Source organism: Nyctereutes procyonoides, unplaced genomic scaffold (assembly GCF_905146905.1).
Source record: "Nyctereutes procyonoides isolate TBG_1078 unplaced genomic scaffold, NYPRO_anot_genome, whole genome shotgun sequence".
Classification (NCBI taxonomy): Eukaryota; Metazoa; Chordata; class Mammalia; order Carnivora; family Canidae; genus Nyctereutes; species Nyctereutes procyonoides.
Window position 1 is genome coordinate 38070628 of NW_026575131.1, and position 14093 is coordinate 38084720.

Genomic DNA, 14093 nt, shown 5'->3' on the forward strand with positions numbered 1-14093 from the left:
AGAAGTACACACAACCACACACACAGCTTTACATGTAGACACATAACTGTATTCATGGACATACATGTGGACATGTCTACACATATACAGATAAACTCATAGACATAGCTGTACTGATCTATAGCTTTACACATGAACACACAGTACAGCTGTACACAGACACAGAACTACACATGGAGAGCTGTATATGGACAAAGCCCCAAAAATGATGCTTCTAGCTGGTCAGTCTCACACCCCTATTAGTACCTCCACACATAGTTAAGACACATAAAGGAGAGCATCGTGTGAATATAATAACCACATAGCCATCCACACAAACACAGCCATACCCAGCCACAATCACATCCTAATGCCTGCTTGAGTACAGCTTCACGCAGGGCTACCACAAGCAGACCCATCCACGGTTACACACACAGAACCAAAGATGTGTGTATGTATGTGCTTCTGCAGGTACATAGTCACTGACAGGCACAGCAGGGATATCCTCACCTGCTGAGCAGATACCAGCATGAGCACAGGTACACTCGAGCCACAGACACAAAGGCATCCCTTGGAAGTAGAGGCTGTGAGTTCCCCAACTCCTGAGCCCTGAAGGATACCCTATGCTTGGCTCTTACACTCCTTGACCTGCTCTGCCTGTTTCCCGGCAACCTGGGGGAGCCTCTGGGACAGATTCAATGGAGGAGCAGCTGTCAACTGGGGCCACAAAGCAGGGAGTGGAGAGCCTTCAATATTCCTTTCCCCCTCTCACCCTACAGTACCTTGCCACATTTCCTCCCCTCCTCAGCCTGGGGGGGTACTCCTGCCCACTCCCAGCCTGTCTGCACTGGGCTCCTCAAGGTGAAACACACACACACAAAAGCACAGCCCAAATCCAGATGAAACAGGAAAATCATTTGCTTTATTCTGGGTCCTGGAAGCTCCAATGTGAATCTGAAAAAACATGTCAGAGGGGCGGTAGCCCCGGGGTCTGGGTGCAGAATATAGTCCCTGGCTTCTTTGGCCCTGGAAGCCGAGAGGGTGGTGAGAAGGCTTGGCTAGAGCCCGGGGCAGTGGAAGTCAGGTCCCCCTGAAACCCCTGGCCCCAGCTTGGGCCTGAGAGGTGAAGAAGAAGAGGGCTGGAGAGTCTGCTCAGTTCCTCAGCAAATGCACCCCAGAAGGGTACAGGCCTAGGGTTACTCCTCACCCTTTTCAGGAGTACTAGGTTCCCGGGGCCATTTGGTAGCCCCCAGGGGCTCAACCTCAGGGCTCAGCCTTGGCTCCCCCAGGGGTCCCTCGCCTTCCAGGTCCAACTCTTCAAAGGATGAGCCACTGGCGCCTGACTCGCTATAGCTGTGCTCACTGCGGGTATCACCGTCGTCCCAGCCACGGCTGCTCACTCCAGGGGACAGTGTGGCAGCTGAAGTCTCCCGGCTGCCAGGACCCACCTCCAGGCTTACAGAACTTGTGTCACTCGTCGTGTCAGCTCCTGTGCCAGGAAGAGGGAGCACACGTTAGCTAGGACAGGGAGAGGACAGACGCCCTGCCATTTGCTTAGGAACCGGCATACACAGTGTGCTCATGAATAATAAAGTAGGCCCTAGCTCAGGAGGCTCATTCCAGCTGCCCTCTGCCCTCACCAGAGCTGCACTGACAGGGCAACGGGAGGGAGGGAGAGGGAGAGAAAGAGAGAGAGCACAGGCAGGCAGCCTGCTATGCACTCCTCTCCCTTCCCCTGAATTAGCCTTACAACTCCCTGTGCTCTCACAAAGCCTGCTGTCCCCCTCCCCCCCCAACAGTCCATTAAGGACCACTCAGCCCTGAGGTGAGGATCTGAGGACAGAACAAAGAGACTCAAGCTAATGTCCCCTTCTCCACATCCCATTTCAGGCTTGGAGAGAGGTTTGTCCAAGGCCAGCTATAGATAGTACCCATAAGGCATGAGGACAGGAGAATGGACCAGGAGGCCTACTCTCTTGTCCCCTCCCCCATGCAGGGCTCCCCAAGGAGCAGCTATATCTAGGAAGGCAGCTGGCTTCAGCCTCTTGCCCCGGTTAAGTCCTAATGTGAGAAGGCAGCAAGGGTAGGGAGAAGTGGGATAGAGAAGTCCTGAGAAACCAGTTCCAAGGAAGGAGTGTACTAGGATAAAGCTTTTTATTTTTTTTATTTTATTTTTTTATGAGGAGGTCCTTTATTTATTTTTGACCTGTGCCTGTTTATTTTTTTTAATAAATTAATTTTTATTGGTGTTCAATTTACCAACATACAGAATAACACCCAATGCTCATCCCGTCAAGTGTCCCCCTCAGTTTTAAAGGCTTTCTTCCCCTATGCCTGGGTCACCCCAGAGGAACCCTTAATTATCCCCAACCATTACTGGTGGTTCATGCACCACAAAACAGCAGAAGGGGACCATGAGAGCACTATTCTGGCAGCTGGAGAACCCTGAGACAGGGCTGAGGGTCCAGATCCCTCCCAGTCTGTTCCTCCCACCCCTAACACATCTTCCAGGCAAGGAGACACTTCATCTGCCCTGTTCAGGAGCAGCCCCTTAATCCCTTAATTTATCTCCCCAGATCAGAGGCACTGACAACAGTTGGTGAGGGGCAAGGAGGAACAAAGAGCCCAGGCCCACTGTGTAGGAATCCAGATTGAAAGAAGGCTGATATGCCTCCCTTCTGTGTTATCCGGAGAGAGGCAGCTGTCAAACATCACAGAGGTGAGGGGTGGGCCAACTTCCCCAGATCTTGTCTCCATGGTGATGGAGCCCAGAGCCAGGAGCAGCTGGGGACTGTTTGGCATTTGGACTTGGCCTGCAACTTTCACTGAGCCTCAGATGGGGACTAAAGTAAGGGTGGGGGGATTTGAGGCCTGCTCTTCCTGTTCCCTTGGCTCCAAGAAGATGCCCCTTGGGCCTATTGGCAGAGATGAGGTGGGCTCTGGAAGTGCCAGGCTACTGGCCTAGGGCCCTCTTCTTGCTGGGGCCCCAGTCATGGCATCCAGAATACAGGCAGCCAAAAGTGAGCCTGGGCTATACCTTCAGTTATGAGTGGTTGCCTTCTAACTCTGGGGCAGGACTCCAGCTCTTTATTCCCTCTTTAAATGACAATCAGTGCCCCGAGTGCTACAGGCCTGAAATGAGGAAATGAAATGGGGCTCCCAGGCCCCATTAAACTGTCATGTTCCACCAGCCCACCTATCCAATGGCTCTCTTGGGACCCAGGATGGGAACCTGCCTGCTTGCCAGGAGGCTGACTCCTCCCTCTCCCAGCTTCTAGGATAGGAATGATCAGAAGAAGGAGTCCAGGGATGCCCCTTCAGGCTAGGGCCCAGTATGCTAAGATGAGGACAAGCCCTGGAGACATGTGGACACTTCTGGCAAATGACTCCAAAGCAAGAAAAGTGGCATCCCTCCAGCCCCACCAAGGTCTGCACCAGAGGAAGTTCCAAAGTCTTGGGCCTGTGTCCCAGGGCAGAAAAGGCCAGGCAAAGAAGGGCAGCACCTATGTCTCCAGGGCAGCTAGGGCAGGGAATGAAGCTGCCATCTTCACCCCAGTCCCTCCCTCCTCCACTGCCCACAGCCAGTGCAAGGAGATCAAATATTCATCGCCTCTCTGGAGCTAAATAATACATCAATGTAATAACAGGCATAAGGCAGCTAATCACCCCCTTTCACCTCCTAGCCCAAGTGGGGGCCCCAGTGGGGAGGCAGGCAGGGGCAGGCCAAGCCTTGGGCAGCCAGGCCCCCAGCATACATTGCTGTGCAAATGGCATGCACCTGGCAGGCACATACTCAGAGTCTGCCCTGAGTGTCAGGGCAGACCCTGTCAGAGGTAGGCAGACTCCTCGGCACTCCCACCAAGGAGTGGGCGGGCAGGCTAGTGCGGAAGACAGGCCAAGGCGCTGGGGGCGTGGGAGCCACACTGTAGCCAGCTGTAGCCGGTGCCAAGCAGTCCTTCAACACCCCTGGCAGGCAGTGTTTGGGAGAGAAGCTGGGTGGGTGGGCCAAGCACAGGGATGCAGGCAGCAGAGGGAGGTTGAAGGAAGGTCAAGACATCCCCCTTCTTGCCCTGGGGACTGCCTGGGCCTGCTGACCTTGTGCCATGTCTTGTGCTCACAGTAGGGGCACTGGAGAATGTCCGCCGGGCACTACCAGGCGGGTGGGAGCAGTGCCCCACGGAGGTAATTAAACAGCAGATGAAGTTAACTGTGTTGGACATGGCCTCTAGGGAGTGAAGACTGCCTGCCTCTCAGTACCCCCACCCGCCGCCACAACATACGCCTCTCTAGGGTGACCTTGGCTATTGAAGATTGGCTGGACAGAGGAAGTCTCCTAAAGAAGGAGGGATAGCTGCTCTCCTCCCCACTGTCCATTGGGGGGAGTGTACCACTCCCACAGGTCATGGACCTCCACAGTTCAAGGCTCCAGCAGCATGGACTAGGGCCCCCCTGCTCCTGGGGAAAGCCTAGGGTCACAGGAGATGATGGCAGGGAGGTGGGTTGAGAGCAGACAAATTACCAGCTGGCCTAGACATGGAAGTATGAAGGCTGGCTCTGGTGGAAGGGGCAGGGCACTTATCTCCTGGCCCCCCCTCTGCAGGCTTTCTGATTGTCCTTCAGCAGGGAGAAAGTAGCTGCCTCTGGGTGGGGCTCGGTACTGGAAAGACCCTATTCTCCTCTTTACCTTCCAGATCAGTGTCAATCTTATTTCCTGATGAGCTCCACCCAACTGATGCCTTTCCTGAACAGCCTCATTCTCCTCCCATGAGCATCCAGCTGTCTGTGATCTCTGTTTCCAGGGTACTCCCCGTTGCATCTGGAGGGAATTCGGGCAGGGTCTTTGTATCTGTACTGCCAGGGCTAACACACAGATGAAATCCAGATGGATCCACATATCTAGAAATATGCAATTCTGCATGTGGGTCCTGGGGTAGGCAGGTCTCCTTCCACCTCTGCCAAGTTTAGCCTGGAACACTCACAGTGCCAGCCCAGGCAGGAAGAAGTCTCTTCAACCATGCCCCACAAGTCCAGGGATAGGATTCACACAGGGCCCCACCCTCCATACCTGTGCCATCCATCTGGGTGTCACTGGCCTCCGCAGGCCCCCGGCTTTTCCGCTCTGTCTCCTTCACCTCAGGCACATAGAAGTCTCCCTGCCGTGCCAGTGGACACATGAAATAGATCTGGTCTTGCTGGTAGATCTCCAGCCGAGGGTGGGCACACAGCTTCCGCTCCTTGTCAGAAAGTGGCAGAAGGTGGAATGAGCCCTACAGGGCTTCTGACCCACTTGTCTCTGAGAGGCCCTAGGAACTATCTATTGTTCACTTCCTCCCAGAGGGCTGGCTCTGCCTTTTGCCTCAATCTCCCCCAAGTACCAAACCCCTGCTGAGGGAGGGACACCAGGACAGGGCCCTAGACTCCAGGAGGCAGTGATCTAAAGGACCAGGGGGTCCTTGGGACAATACACTGGGACAGGTGCTAGAAGAATCCAGGGGCCTGGCACCCTAAGCCAACCTACTTGTATGTCTGCGACCAAAAAGCTGTTCCAGAAAGCACTAGCCTCAAGCCATGATGCTTAGCATCCCAGACTACCCCAGGGACAGGGACCCCATGAACTCTGGCCCCAGGCACCCAAGCCAAGCCACGTTCTAACTTCCCATCCCAGGATCCCCTGACCCTGACCTCTTTCCCACCCTGAACAATGCTGACTGACCCAGAGCTCTCAGGAAAGGCCAGGGTCCCTGACCCTTAGGCTTTCAGCTCCTGCTCTTGCAGGCATGTTACCAACAAACCCTGGACAGGGGTTCCAGGCCAGCAGAACCCCTCTTCCACTCCCATTTCCTACTGGTTTGGGTCTATGCCAACCTCTGGGATTATCAGATGTGGTTGGTTCCCACCCCTTCTAGCACCTGTCCAGAGTTATAGCCAAGGGGAAAGAGGCAGACCCTACACCTAGAGGCATAGACAGGACAAGTAGAACTACCACTGAACATTATCCTGACTCCCCAGTATGCCAAAGTAGCAGCTTATAGGGCCCCAAGCTCTGAGACAGGCACACTACTCCCCTCTGCCCAGATGCAGAGCCCAAAGCTCCCCTCCCCCAGTGTGTATGGAATGGAGCTCAGACGCATGCTAGAGCTGCACTGAGGCAGGCAGGGATGATCAGAACAGAGGTCAAGAGCGCACTGCTCCCCAGCCTGTCCCCCTTTCCTGCTATGGAGTGCAATTACCCACTGAGATGACTGTGAGGCCCCGGCCCTGTCACTGCTCACCCGCCAACCTTCACAACACGACTATTTATAGCACCCGCCTGGCTCTCACCACGAGCTCTGAAATGAGCCTTCCACTTAGCGGTAATGAGACTTATTGCCTGGTAGGGAGAAGCCACTCTAGGGCTCCACTTGTCCGCCTGCCTGGCCAATATTAGGGTTGAGGAACCCCTTCCAACTAAAGTAGTGAAGAGGGTTAAAAAAATTGAGGCCCCCCCCCCGCCTCCAGGGAAAGAGAAGAAGAAAGGTGGGCCCATAAGATTTATCAGCCAGGATGTCCAGCAGCCAGTGGGGGGCAGGGTATGCCTAGGAGCCCACAGGGGAGATGGATGGTCTGGCCAGTCTAGCTATAGCTCAGCTAGCCTGACAACATGGGTAACCCAAGCACAGTCCTGCACATTAAGTCTCCATGTGCTCAAACACAGAGAGGAACACCCCAGCCCTGACACCGCAGGGTCAGTGAAGAAGTCATTACTTTTAATAGTTTTGAGTCCAGTATTTTTTTGCCAACATGACTGCTCTTTGTGCCACCTCATGAGTCCATGGATCCACCTCCTCCCATCTCTGCACACAATGATGGCTGCCTCTGCTTCTCCAACTGCCCACATACTTACCCAGCCCTGGTCCTCAGAAGGCTGAACAAGGAAGCCATGGAAGCAGGAGCTACCAGGCTCTGGGGCTACCCTACTGCCAGCACTTGGGAATGAGCATCTGCCAAACCTGAGCCCCATGCAGTGAACTGAGAAATGTCGCCAAGCCCAGGGTCAGAGGACTCCCTAAAGAAGGTCTAGGTCCTTCCCTGATAGCTAGAGGGAAGAAAAAGGCCACTGAGTGCAATCAGGGCATTCAAAAGGTCCAGAGAAAATCTGCTAAGTGGTCATCAACCTGGTAGCCCATCCCTCAAGGGCTGTAGACATTTGGCTTTGAAGGATGCTCCCAGGAACCACAACCTGTGACTACCAAGAAATTCCAGGGACAATGGAACCCCACCTCAACGCTTGTCAACATTCAAGCCAGGCAGGGATGATAAGAGGGAGTAGTCCTCTTTATCACTCTCCCTTCTAGGCTGGGCATCAGGGTGGGCAGTAGCAGGCAGCCACCATTACCACCTGCTCTGCCAGCCCCCTCATTGGCAGGCGGGAGGCAGCTCTGCGGCTGCTCTGCGCATCTGCCTCCTCCGGAGAGCCCGGCTCTGAAGTTGCCTGGCTGTGGACAGCCCCGTTGCCATGGAAACTGCATCCTCCATCCTTGCCGTCGCCTTCATCTCAAAGCCATCAGGGAGAACAGAGGAACAGGGGAGACAGAGGAGAGAGAGAAAACTGGCCTGGCTACACAGCCCTTCCTTCCCTGCCTAGCTCTTCCTTCTTATAGCATCCCACACAGGGACTGCCAGCCGCCCAAGCCTGCCCTCAGGCCCCTGGAGGGGCAGCCTCCCACCCAAGCCCAGCCTGGTCCTACCCCTACCACCTGGGGGCCCCTGGAACTAATTAAAAATCTCATTGACGGCTTAGCCCCAAATCATTTTAACACATGCCAGGTCCTGCCAAAATTCAGACTCAGGAGAGGAGCAGGAAGAAGGCAAAGGTGCAAACTTCCAACTCAGGCCCATAGGCAAGAAAGGGAGTTTTTAGTTGTCTCTATGGCATCTCAAGACTCACTCTGCATTCTGCCCCCAGAGCAATAATGAGCCCAATCAGGACTGGGGCAGGGGAGGAGGGACAGAACTAGCCATAAGCCCTATCTCTAAGTGATCAAGCAGAGGACAAGCCCTTTCCTTCCAAGCCAGGTACAGACTCTGAGGGAAGAGAGGGTAACCGTTGGCCAGCTCTCAGGTCCTCACTACACAGCAGGAGCTGTGGCCTGGACCACATGTCAATGAGCTGATAAATATTGGAAAATCATTGGAGGAAGGCAAGACCAGCTGCTTCTCCCTCAGCTAGCCCCAGGGAGCCCTTGGAGAACAGACTGCCAAGGGCCAAGGACACCAAGTCAATGGCACACTGGGCTAGGACTGCTAAGGAAAGGGGCCTGGATGGGCCTGATGTCCTTCCAGCCCTGGGAACACCCCTTCCCACAGCCCAGACAGCCAGACGCCCCAGGAAGCATCACCAGGACAGGGGAGCCTGCTCTGGCCACTGAAGCTACTGGCCATCTGATGAAGCCACAACCCAGAGCAACTCACTCCTACACAGAATCAAGGGGACCACAAGGTTCTCTCCAAAGGAGAGATGCAGACATCCACAATCCTCCTCACCTAATAGGAAGAAGTCGCCATGTTAAGGTGCCATCAGGAACTGCTAGAAACTGGATTCGGGAGTTCTAATCTCTCAGACATATATCTCCAAGGCTTGCTTTCCACAGCAGAAATAAGAGAGGGACTCGGAATACTATTCACAATGCAGGGACTTCTAGACGGCCTCAGTCACCAGCACTTCCCCCAATACCACTGCTGCACCGACATGGGCTCACCCCCTGCCAGGGGTGCTGGCAGACAAGGGAAGGAGCGGTGTACATAGGCTGCCATGGTGCCACTGCTTCAGCTACCTTGGGAACACACCCCACATTCTCTTCTCACTCTAGGCTGAGCTCATTCCTGGGTAGTGGGCATGGATTTAGCCCATGCAGCTCAGGGCTCCCACAGAGACTTAGATGGCCAAGGTTGCCCCACAGCACCCACACTGCTTCCCCTGTGAGTTTATACTGCATCAGAAGAAGGGAGGAGGGGGGAGAGAGAAGACCTAACTCCTATTTGGGCACCAAACAACCCATGCCTTTGGCTAGGGGTGGGGAGGAGGTGTGGGGCAGAAAAAGTCAGGTCCAGGTGGAGACTGAGGGTGGATCCTACTCTCAGGCTGCCCAGAGGCTGGGTTTGCTCAGAGCTGGGTGGTCTCAAATCCCCAAAAGGATGAGGCAATGGGTACAGGCCAAGGATTGGGTCACACATCTCCCACCTCTACTTGAGCCCCAGAAAAAGTTCTGCTCTGTTGTTTCTACCCAATCACAACCCCCTAACCTCCTACCTCACTGGCATGAGGGACCCTGGGCCTTCCTGTTCACCATGAGCTGCCCAGTCCTTCCTTACATCCCTCCACTCCAGCCTGGACAGCTGGGCAGCTACACAGGCAGCAAACAGCTGTTGCATCCCACCCGAGGTGGTGGCGTCTCCTCACTGGGTGAAGTGAGGCATGTTCATTTTTAATTACACAGACACCAACGTGTACCCGCCTGCACACAGCACTCCCTGCAAGTGGAGGCTCAGACCCTAGAGGCCCCTTAGGCAACTGGTCTGCATCGCACGTGCAAAGTGATGGGGGAGGCACAGCAGGCGCTGTTGCAGCTAGAATGTGGCACATTGTTATTATTCTGCCCAAGAGCTTCCGTCAACTTCCCTCTCCCTGGCTGCCTCTCATCCTCACTGGGCCTCCCAACAGCCTCTGGCCCAGAACCTAAACCTTCTATGGGGCAGGAGGTGACAGCAGGAGATAGCTCTGCAGGCCTTGCAGAGCCAGCAGGGAGAGCCTGCAGAAGGGTTGGTGAGCATCCTCCCCCTTGTAGCAGGAGGGCCCAAAGCTATGAAAATGAAGGGTCAAGGAGACAAGGAGAGAGATGGGGCTGCCATGGAGGGAAGTGAGGAAGCAGAAGTGGCAGAGAGAGCTCAGGCAGGATCCCAGAGCCTGGCCATTGACAAATAGGTAGTTTCTCTCTGTGTCTCAATATCCTCAACTGTAAAATAAAGAGACTGAAACAGATGATCCTAAGAAAAGTGAGAACTGGAAAAGGTGAATAAAAACACCATCACTGAAAGATAATTATATACTTGAAAAACCCAAAAGGAATCAATGGGAGAAATTACCACAAATGTTAAGATTGCAAAATTAACAAAAAAGCACAGCCCAGTTTTCTGTGTGCCAGTCAGCCAGTTAGAAAATAAAATGAAGCAACAGATGAAGGCCCTCTTGGGGTTAGGTCTATCTGGGAGCCCCTCAAATGGCAGAGGAAGGGATGGCAGAAGAGCCAGGCCTGGGTGGGAGGCTGGGGAAGACTGCAAAAAGGGGAAGGTGTGAGGAAGAGCGGGGTGCGGAAGCAGGGTGCTGTGCCTGGCACCCCAGCCTGCTGTGCCTGCTGGTGCCACTGCCTCAAGACTTTTCATTTTCACCTCAGAGCTGACAGCTTGCCATGTAATTTACACCTCTGCTCATATTCCTGTGCACCCAGGCTCTGGCTTCCTGGGCAGCTTGAGAGGGGGCCTTGGCAGCCATCAGAGCAGGGTGGGCTGGGGCACTAAGGAGCAGGGGAGGGTGATTCCTTCTAAGTAGGCACAGGGGACCCCTGCTCTGAAGCACCCTAGTATGTATCTGGACCAGGAAACCTAGCCTTTCCCTCACTAGGGCCCACAGAGCCAATTTCCAACACCAGCTCAGTCCTACTCTGGCCTTCTTGGGCTCTCGTGGAACAGGACCAGGAGAGGGGAGTCTGAGGGTACTCAGGGAGACTATGGGAGGCTTGGGGACTCAGCCCTGGGATCCTCCACTCTCCTTTCCAAATCTGGGAGGGAAGTCACCGACTCCAGATGCTGTTGCTACCACCACAGGCTCACCCCTTTCCAAGATCCAGCCATTCTCTGCAGCATCTGTGCAGTCAAGGACCTTGAGCCCCATCCAGTTCACAGGCTGATGAAAATGCTACTGATTGATGATCCAGCAGCAGGAAGGCTGCTCAGTGCAGATGGAACCATGAAGGCTAGCACCTGGGAGCCAGAAGCATCAGGAAATGCCAGAGGGGAAGGACAGGTGGGCAAGTAAGGATGAAGAGGAGAGGGGGAAGGAGAGGAGGTAGGTGAGGAGAAGGCAGCCCTGAATTTCTCATCTCCAACTGGTATCTCTGACTTCTGTCTTCCATTACCCCCAGGAAAGCCCTTCTCCCTAGAGCCTTAGATTTCCCATCTATATAACCAGGCAGCTAATCTCCCCTTATACGAAGGCTCTGTTAAAGGACAAAGTGATTCTGCTCGGGAGGGCAAGCCTCCTCAAAATCTCTCCCCCTTCTCCTCCCTCGTTGCTGGAATCCCAAGCTTTCTGGAGAAGAGCAATAGAATTCTTCCTTGGTAAATCCCATCTGCCTGGGGAATAAGGCTCCCTCTGAATTAGTGACAGCCCAACCCCACAGAACCATCCAGACAAGCCTCAGCCCCCAGGGTCCTGCAGGGCTGCCAAGCTACCACATTTGAGCTGGTATTTCAAGAGTGGTGGCTCCCACACCCGCCCCAGCAAAGGCTGGCTTTGTGCTTTCAGTTCTGAGGTAGGGGAGTGGGGAGAGGTGTAGCCAGAGAGACTAAGGAACAGGTTCCAGGGCCTAGGCCAGCAGTGGGGAGACCTGGCCTCCTATGGGTAGCCCCCCATACCTCAGCATCCACGGCAGCTCCCTAAGTGGAGAAGGGAACCCAGGCCCTGGTAAGGGAGGGGGGTGGGGGCTTCTCTTGGCTTGAGGGTATCTGGGAGTAGAGTCATTCAGAGCTCAGTTCTGTGGCCTCCACCTCTCCCTCCTCAACTCCCTGTGCTGAAGTCCTATTCCAAAGCCCAGCCTAGACTAGAAGCAGTCATTTATCCACTCAGACACCATCAACGGTTCCCTAGGGCTTCATCTCCTGGGTCCAAACGCTTGCTCCTCCCTTGCACTCTAGCCACAATGTACATAAAAACCATGCTCAAATCAGTAACTCTGCCTGACCTGCCTTTTCACCTAAAGAATGCTACCCTTCCTTCAAGGCTGAGGGCAAATGCCACCACTTTCCAAAGGTTGCTTTGCCTTTCCTGGTGAATCCATCCTTCCTCTCCCTATCCCACTCTCCCTGGGCATGGCTAAATCCTGTGTCTGGGAGAAATGGGGGAGAAAAGAATTCTGGGGGCCCATCACTCAGCCCCAGGTCTTGGTGCTGCTGAGAGTGCTCCTCTCCCTGAGCTGAGACAGGCCAATTAGCATTCGGCAGCACTGGCAAGTGAGCTGGCCCTGGAACACCAGTAAGGGAAGCCTGGGAATGGAGCCGTCTCTACCTCACTGAGGGTGAGGACATGAAGCCCAATAAGGCACCTGCAGCAGCTGCATCCTGTGCCCAAAGTGACTGCCAATGTCTTCCATAATGGGCACCTGCTGGGCAAATGGGCGGCCAGGTTCTCCCTGCCCTTTGCTTTTGGCTCCTCAAGCTAACTCCCAAACCAGCAGTTTCAGCCTTGACTCTGCCCACCGGGCCTACAGACAAGGGCCAATTAGATGTTGACCAATGTGCTGCCATCCCAGGCCCACCATGGGGACCATCTCAAGTATATCCCAAGTTCATGACAGGTCTTGGGCCCAGCGCTACTCATGGATGGGGCAAAGTGGCAGAAAGCACATAGCCATCAGAATGATCCTCAGCCCAGGGCACCCAGTCTGGACTCAGCCACTGCTTCATCCATTGACCCTGCGTAACCTCCCCTCCTCAGCCCTCAAGTCTCCCCATTTGTAAAATGATGGGAATGTTGGCTTTGATTATGACCCTATGATTGCCTCCTAGTTGCTTCCCCCATCCCCTAAATAATACCATATAAAAGGCTCAGTAAATAACTGCTGAGTAAGCAACTGAGCGGAAGGGCCGCCAGGTGGCCTCCCTTATGAAAAATAAAGTTCCAGACCCTTCCATGTTGTTCAGCACAGGTGATAGGCACATAAAGAGAGAGGACCCCAAATTTCATACTCCACTGGGGCATCCTCACCTAGGTTCCCACTGCCAGGGCTATGTTGCTTCCCACTGGTGTTCTAGCCCCAGAATGGACTCAAATTCCCCACTTCCCTGCACTGACTCCCTCAAAGTTCCCCAGGTAGGTTAAGGGGAAACACAGAAGATTCTGAGCCACTGGACAGGACCCTAGGCTCTGACCATGCTGCCTCTCAAGAAGAAGCAACAGACTCCCACAGCTCAATAGACTGACTCACCCCCACAAGCACCTTGCTGAGGCCACTACTCCTTAGGGCCAGCTGGCTGCCCTAGGACAACACCATCTGATCCACCACTCAAGAGTTCAGTCACTACCACCCCAGGGAGAACTGCAGGGCTCCCCTCAGGTCCAACTCCCAGTCAGTCATGCTCCCCAGAAACAACTGCCTCTTCTGGCAGCCCTGTCCCTGCCTGCACACAGGACAAGCCCTGGTGTCTCCCAGATCCATTCACACTGCAGCTGCCACAGTGTCCTCAGGATCTGCAATGGACAAGCAGTAGGCCAGGGGTGAAGCAGGATATTGCCAAGCTGTGTACCTCTCTGAGGACTGAAGTTTCAAACCACTTAAATCTCAGATGCCCTCCTCCAAAGAAAAGATCACGAGGTCATCTGGTTCATTAAAACCCAGAGGAAGAGCTACTCCAGTTGAAGCAAGTAAGGGTCCAAGTGCAACCCCCAAACCTGGCAGCCAAGCCATGGGGACACCTCAGCATAGCCATAGGCTCCTGCCCCAGAGAGGTCTGAAAACTATGGTCTGAGGTTCCTGCTCACTTTAAAACCCCTAGTATGACAACCCTGTCAACCCAGTTGTCCCAGAACTTTACCACCAAGACACCTTCCAACCAACCAGCTCACTATATCCACCCTACCCACCCTATCCCCCAATTTCTCCACAATTCTATGGAGAAAGAGCCAATGTCTGACTCCCAAGGCCTGCCTGCACTTCCCAGCCAACCAGCTTCCACATGGACAATGCCCTGTGTCTTCCTAAACTCAGGAGAAGATAGCCAAACATCACAAGGACCCTCTCCCTGAAAACTCCTGGAAGGCAGGGACCCTGGGAAGGGGATTTATGAAGATTAAGGATCCTGTT

General features: G+C 54.2%; 1 protein-coding gene across 3 annotated transcripts in view; it reads right to left on the reverse strand.

Moving 5' to 3' along the window:
- Nucleotides 1–873: 873 nt before the first annotated feature.
- The window catches only part of TEX264 (testis expressed 264, ER-phagy receptor), a 30623-nt gene continuing 17403 nt past the window's right edge, over nt 874–14093 (reverse strand). For all 3 annotated transcript variants that reach the window (XM_055342815.1, XM_055342816.1, XM_055342814.1), the window contains exons 5-6: nt 5045–5213; nt 874–1468 (exon numbers count right to left, since the gene is read on the reverse strand). In XM_055342815.1, the coding sequence (XP_055198790.1) occupies nt 1176–1468; nt 5045–5213 (462 nt within the window). In that variant the 3' untranslated portion in view covers nt 874–1175. The remainder of the gene's footprint in view (nt 1469–5044; nt 5214–14093) is intronic.